General features: G+C 48.9%; 1 protein-coding gene and 2 long non-coding RNA genes across 3 annotated transcripts in view; all 3 read left to right on the forward strand.

Annotated features, from left to right (window-relative positions):
• The window catches only part of LOC109847209, a 13,511-nt gene extending 10,705 nt beyond the window's left edge, over positions 1–2,806 (forward strand). Inside the window, exons 2-4 of the mRNA XM_020416452.1 lie at positions 568–753; positions 1,691–1,800; positions 2,126–2,806. Coding sequence (XP_020272041.1) covers positions 568–753; positions 1,691–1,800; positions 2,126–2,350 — 521 coding nt within the window. The 3' untranslated portion in view covers positions 2,351–2,806. The remainder of the gene's footprint in view (positions 1–567; positions 754–1,690; positions 1,801–2,125) is intronic.
• LOC109847244 lies at positions 4,518–5,029 on the forward strand. Its single transcript, XR_002248616.1, has 3 exons — positions 4,518–4,659; positions 4,731–4,901; positions 4,998–5,029. It is a non-coding gene; the product is annotated as an uncharacterized LOC109847244 (long non-coding RNA).
• On the forward strand, positions 5,079–5,506 carry LOC109850076. Its single transcript, XR_002249326.1, has 4 exons — positions 5,079–5,117; positions 5,185–5,256; positions 5,329–5,400; positions 5,470–5,506. It is a non-coding gene; the product is annotated as an uncharacterized LOC109850076 (long non-coding RNA).

Genomic DNA, 7,144 nt, shown 5'->3' on the forward strand with positions numbered 1-7,144 from the left:
TCAAACGTTGACTTTTGTCGCAACGCGTTGACTGGCGTTGACCTAGGGTTACGCGTTGACCGGCGTCCATCCTAGGGTTTTGATTTGTCAATGGTTGACTTTTGTTGCAACGCGTTGACTGGCGCGTTGACCGGCGTTGACCCTTAGGGTTTTGATTCGTCAAAGGTTGACTTTTGGTGCAACCCGTTGACTGGGGTTGACCTAGGGTTACGCGTTGACCGGCGTCCATCCTAGGGTTTTGATTTGTCAATGGTTGACTTTTGGAGTCCCTCAATATTCAACCATTGGTGAAGAATCAGAGTGTTTCGGGGTTTTAAAAAAAACAATTTAGGGGTTCAAAACAGGTTCAGGGGGTCAAAACAGGTTCAAGACACCCCGGGGGTGTCCCGACAAAACCGGGACACCCTGGGGTGTCTCGGTTTTGCCGAGACACCCCATGGGGGTGTCTTGCTTTTTTCATGGTCCCCCCCCCTTTTGTCTTTTTCTTCATTTTGTTTCCCCCCTCTTTGTTTTCTTTCTTGTTTGAATTTGTTTCCCCTTTTGTTTTCCCCCCTCTTTTCAAAAGAGAATTCATCTTCTTCCTCCAAACCTCCTCCATTGTTTTTCTTTCAAGAGCTCCATACCCCAAAGAAATTCGGTTTTTTGTATGCTCCTTCTTGGCCGAAAATTTTCACTTTTCACTAGGGTTTCTCCCTCCACCTTCAAGCTCGGATCTTGACTCTTGGATTGGGGATTTCAAGCCTCTTGATTTGGGTAAGCTCCTCTTCACCATCCTCTTATTTTGTGGTAAAGGTTGCATTTTTATTCTTGTGGTAGACTAGGGGGCATGTATGCACTATTATTTCGGGGGGTTTTGTGCAAAAAGAGGTAATGGCCGAAACTTTGGGGGGTTTATTTGCAAAATTCGTGGGGGTTTATTTGCAAAATGGGACTGAAATTTTGAGGCTTGGATTTCATTCCCCTTTGGTAACAATTTGGATGGGTGTTTCATGCAAAAAGACCATACCTTATTGAGGGTTTTATGTGCAAATGTGGGGCCGAAAAGTTTTGGGGGCTTATTTGCAAAAGTGGCCGAAGAATTGGGGTGGTGTTCATGTAATAGAGGACTGAAGTTTAGGACCTAAATTACATGTTCATTTGGCCACAAGCTTGAGGGGTATTTTAGGCAAGAGGACCAAAAGTTGTTGGAGGGGTTTATTTGCAAAACAGCCCATAAATGTCTTAGAGGGACTTATTTGCAAAAGGCAGTGAACTTATGGCTGAAATCCAATGAGTTTTGACCACGAACTCATGATCAAAATTTTGATAAGGCATGTGGAGCCCAAACCAAGATTTTGTAGAGGGGCTTTTATGCAAAATTGGCTGAATTCTGCAAAAGGGCTCATTTGCAAATTTTAACCAAAATTGTGGGGTACCGGGGTGTTATATGATCGAATGTGACGATCATGACCCGGGTCACGCGTGTCCTTGACCTAGATTTTGGCCTTGAACACAAAGGGTATTTTGGGTATTTCACCAAAATTCACCGTGAAAGATGACAATCATCGTGCACGAAATTTGTAGGTTTAATTAGACTTCAATTATGAAATCCTATTTGTGTATAGGATTTTAATTAAAGTTCTTAATTTCCCTTTTAAATTTCGTATATTCATGTTTTAGATTGTACCTGACTTGCTGCTTTTCGTTGCAGATTTGCAATGTCTCCGCGTCGATCTCGTCCCCGGAGGAGCCGTTCTCGTTCACAGCATAGTGAGGAGGAGGTCCCCACGACATCCTCTCCCGCGGCTTCATTTTTCGGGGGTGAGAATTTATGCAGAGATTTTGTCTTACATCCCTGATTGACCTCTTTGCGGGTCATGAAGGAAGAACCGATACCTCTCTCGCGGAGGGTAAGGTTTCAGACTTGTTTTGCTTAGCCAATTCAAGTCTTCGGATATATTGGGGCGATTTTGTGTTGTCCTACACCTTATAGGTCGGTGTACGTTACCACGTTATTCACGTGATGACGCATGCCGTCCTTCTGGTGTAGGTCACTCAAAATCGTCTCTCCAATTATTCCGTGGATGAGTCTATCATTCTTCTTACGAGATGGATTTTCTGATTCCGCCCTTGTGCTTTATTGCAGTGGAATTTCCCGCGGGTAGCCTTCCTCCTCACGCCAACACCGGATGTAGTCGGGAGGTTTTCTCTTCCGCTACTCTTAGGCAGGCTGTTGGCCCACTTCCTCGGTTCGACGGGGATCGTCCAAATGACTCTTGCCGTTCGATACAGGAAGGAGGGCGCCATTGCTTGCGCCAACTTATCACAGATGCCTCCTTCACCCCTGATTCTACTTCCACTCAGGTTCTAAAGAAGCCGGGTTTTCTATTTGGAGATCATGTCAGGGATCCTGCCACGCTGACTCTTTGTGAGGAGCATTGGTTAACTCTTGACGGTGGAGCCTGTTTGTACATCCCTTCGATTCCACGCCACTATTCTTTCAGTCATTTGAAGGGGCAAGCCGTGGACCGGCAGATGTCTTGGCATCTTACTGAAGATGCTGATCGGGTTCAATGCGGATATGCTACTCACCATAAGACTCCTGGCTCTGAGGGGTATCATGACGTGCGTGGTCTACGACCCGGGATCATGGGTCTTGATACTGCACCCCCAGGCGAGGTGTCAGCTGCTGCTCCGACTGTGAGCAACCGTCTGGCTCTTCTTGGGAGACAGTTACCCCCATCGGAGTACAGATGTTATGGCTGGGCTTCCTCCCTAGCCAAAGGGTGGTGGGCGCGCATGACTGGTTTCGTCTTGGCGCGCTGGGAGAGGGATCTGAAGAGCAGTGGGTTGTATGCACCCATACGAGCTACTATGTACGGCATCCCAGTCAGCTGTCGCCATTTCTTGGCTTTGCTGGAGACTTATGTGCCCGATAGCAACACCTTCCTGACCAGCGGAGGTGAGCTAGGGTTGGCCTTGCACGAGATGCATTATGTTTCGGGTCTTCCGATGGGGGACTGTCCGTATCAGGAGTACTTCCCTACGAACCAGCAGCTGGAGTGTATGAAGAAAGATACTCCGGACATGTATGACACACTCTGGGATCTTACTTGCCACTACTACACTTCCTTGATCCAAACTTCTCCCCAAGCGAGAAGGAAGAGGCAGATCAGCTTGAAGCAGTTTGCCAGCTACTTGTTCCAGAACTTGGAAGGTGATTCCAGTGCGCCCATTCATGAATTAGACGTGATGACTCCTTCGGCCGTTAATGAGTTGTTGGAAAAGGCTGAGGTTCGTTCCTACACTATCGGCAGTGCTGAGGGGGCTTTTCCCGCGGGGACAAAGTTTCGCTCTTTTCTCCGCCGCGCACAGAGGTCTATAGGGTCCCGGGCGCTATTAGCAGGCTACCTTGCCCTTTGGTTGAAGAAGTGTGTCGTCCCGCACCAACCTTCTGACGCTCTACCCATCGAGGTGCTCTTCCCTGCAGTTCAGCTGGCTTATGGGAGAGAGCTTTCCCTGCTCCCAGCAATGGTTGCTAGTATCCATTGCGGGCTCAGGGGTCTGGTTAGCAGTTTTACACATATGGGTTCTGAACCATCAGCTGAGCTGGTTTGCCCAAAGGTTGAGCTCCCTTACGCATATTTGATGGCGTGGCTCGTTCTTCACCGTCCCGACTTGATGTCGGCCCCCAGCGTTGTTGACATCCCTGTCCCCTTCATGCAATTGTTGGAGCAGAGCAGATGGTTTGGGAGCAAATTTAGTGATGTTCAGCGAGAGCTCCGGGTCCGCAAGAGTTGGGAGTTCTTTAAGTGTTTCCCTCACTTTTCAGGTCGCTATGGCGACGTGCTGGTTGATGAGGAGAAACCTAGAAGTGACCGGACCGTTCTTGACGCTGGTTGCTTCCGGTGGTTAGTGAACATCCGTGTAGGCTATCTCGTCCTTCGGGTGAAGAACCAGTGCCACATAGAGCCTTATCTCCCTTGCCGCTTTGCTCGACAATTCGGCTATGACCAACTGTATGTCGGGAATCCGAGCCGCAGCCTGCGGGTTGAGGGAGGATTGATTGATGGCGTTCGAGCGTGGCTATGGACGATGGTGGGCTGTACTGGAGCCCGTTTTGCTCTTCCTTCGTACCGGCGTAAGCCATTGATCACTTTCCTCAGCTGCAAGTGGTTCCTTTCTGCATATGAGTCCATCAGCGCGAGGAGCCTCTCAGAGTTGCAGTCCGAGTATGCGGTCCGGGCTGCTATGATGGCTGGTCGCAGAGCTGAGCTTGCTCAGAAGCGGAGAAAAGGGCATGCCAAATCTCTTGTCTCAGACGAAGAAGAACTTCTCCCTGCGGGTGATGATGACGAGAACTCCGAGGACGAGTATGCGGACGTGGATACCGGCAGAGGGGACTTCGATACTGGTTTGTCCTATCTCTTTTAATTTTCATTTTCCATAAATGACAGCTCTTTTTCATTGAAATGGCTATTGTCATTTTAGGTAGGACAGCCGGTGATCATGAGCCCTCAGCTCCTACACACGTTGAAACGTGTGATAGGCCTGCGCATGTTCGACCCTATGGTCCTCGGAGGGTTGGTGCCCCGAAGAGGAAGAAGACTGCCCATAAGTCCCATGACGGTCAGCGTCCCTGTGGAGTGGACTTAGGGAGCACCGCCGATGGAGGGGGAGGTAACATTCAATTGCTCTTGCTTCAAGGTTGTTTACCTTTTGGGGATTTGTGACCATGTTTTGTGCTTCAGGTTTCTTCGAGGAGGGCGAACTCCCACCGGGTTCGGCGTCCCCTGGCGTTGACAACATGGATTGCTTTGTGCAACAAATGTGCGACGCTTTTCACGATGGGTCTTTGGGCATCGACCTTAACATCGATCTTGAGCAGATAAATAATGTTGAGCCCACAATCCCTTATTCAGGTATATCCGCATCCAATGTCATTTTCCTTATGTAAGGTGAAGGAAGATTTCTCGTTTGAGCTTTCCTCATCCTTCAACATTTGGGTTACCCTGCAGATGTTGCGATGGAGGGGCCAAGCTTCTCGAAGCCGGATGCCGGCTTATTAGCTGACATGCTGGCTGAGCAGACTTCCAGAGGGACCGAGAGACCATTCTTCGGGAACGATTCATCTACCGGTATATATCTGATTTTCTCCCTCTTGCCCGATATTTCATATGACTAATGAATGATTGATTATCGCAGCGTCTACCATTGGAGTTAGCCCGGTATCTATCCCTGGCATATCCAGTTTGCCTCAGAGCGACGGGCTTGCAGGTATGTATACGATTCAGGGATATTGTACTTTCCTATGTTTATCTGTCTTTTGACTAATGAGTGCAATCATAGGACCAGCCGCTAGGACTGATTCTCATATGACTCCTGACATCCCTCAAATGCCCGCGGATAATGGATCTACAGGTATGCAGATCCCAATTCTTCTTATTCGTCTAAATTTTCATTTTGACTAATAAGAGAGTGTCATCATAGGACCAGCAGCTTGGGCCGATACTCTTATGACTCTTGGCATTCCGGCTGCATCTGAGGACATGGGGATTGCAGGTATTCATACGACCTTCTTATCCCGATTCTCCTTATTTGTCCAAATTTCCATTTGGTTAACATAGGAATGTCACTGTAGGACCAGGCGTTCAGCCTGATACTGCTACAGTCCCCGGGGTTGAAAGTCCTCATAGCAGTGGTGCCTCCCCGTCTCTGCCGAGTGGTGCGAGCAATATGTCTGCAGGGGCTGACGTACCCTCTTCTGCTGCTGTCTCGGAGCCTGTCGGCTCTCAACCTGATGGGACATCCGTTGGCGTCGGTATGTTCGGAACCTGCCTTTTGACTTTCCTTTCCATATTCGATAGTTCACTGAGCTTCCAAGTTGTTGCTTGTAGGATCTCGATCTTCTTTGCACGAGCGTGTCCGTAGCCTTTTGGCCGATACTGATCCTGACGGAGAGGCTTTCCGTACGGACCTCAGCTTCTTCACCGCCTGGTATAATGGCTTGATCGAGAAGCTTCTCCACCGAGGAGGCGGCTTCGATCAGTTCCGGCGTTCCTTCTCTCGCCACATGACGATGATGAGGGAAGAAGGATACCCGGAACTGGCTGATTCCTTCACTGCTGATTTCGCTGCCCTGGAGTCAGAGATACGAGAGTTGAAGGAACTGGAGGTTACCGGGGCTTCTTCTTTCGTATCCTCTGAGTTAGAGCATAGGATGGAGCAGTGGCGTGAACTGAGATCTTCCGTCGGGCGTGAGCTTCAGTCACGCGAGAGCTCCCTTGCGCATCTAATGGCTAACATGGCGAGGATGGATAGGGAGAAAGCTGAGTTACTCCGTTCCTTGGACTCGAATCGCGAGGAAGCGACTAGGTTGAAGGAGGCCTTGAAGCGTGCCGAGGAATCCGCCGTTCTTATCGCAGATGACTTGATCGGACTAGAGCGTTCTCGTGACCGGGTACTCGAGGAGTTCGGATCCACTCAGGAGGGATTGATGAAGTTGAAGAGTGAAGCTGCGGAGATCTTGAGCTGTTCTGAGGAATCTGCCCGAGCAGATCTGCAGGCGGGACTTGAGCAGAGTTATGCAGATAGACTTTTTAGCTTAAAGTCTCATATTCTTAGCCGTCAGTTGCCTTCGGGCTAATGAGCTCTTTGTTGTATGCTTTTGACTTGACCTATTAATAGAAACTCCGCATTTGCTTCTTTCTTGTGATTTGTCTGTATTTCTTCTGAATGACAGATTTTATGGGATTTTTGGCAAACCCCCAGCCATCAACGGGTTTGATGTGCCTTTACCGATTACCGTTTGAATCGGGCTAGCATGCGGATTGTCGAAATCCGTTCCGCATGTAACGTTGTGCTAAGAAAATTGCTTTTCTTAGACTTGATGCTATGACTTTGAATACATAGACTTCGTCTTTCTTACGGGAATAGACTACCCGGCAACGCGTGTTAGGCGTTGACTTTGGGGTTTTTGGCAAACCCCCAGCCTTCAACGGGTTTGATACGCCTTTACCGATTACCGTTCGAATCGGGCTAGCATGCGGATTGTTGAAATCCGTTCCGCATGTAACGTTATGCTAAAGGAATGAACTCCCTTAGACTTAATGCTACGACTTTGAATACGTAGACTTTGCCCTTGTTACGGGAATAGGCTACCCGG

The sequence above is a fragment of the Asparagus officinalis genome, chromosome 7, assembly GCF_001876935.1.
Source record: "Asparagus officinalis chromosome 7, Aspof.V1, whole genome shotgun sequence".
Taxonomy (NCBI): domain Eukaryota; kingdom Viridiplantae; phylum Streptophyta; class Magnoliopsida; order Asparagales; family Asparagaceae; genus Asparagus; species Asparagus officinalis.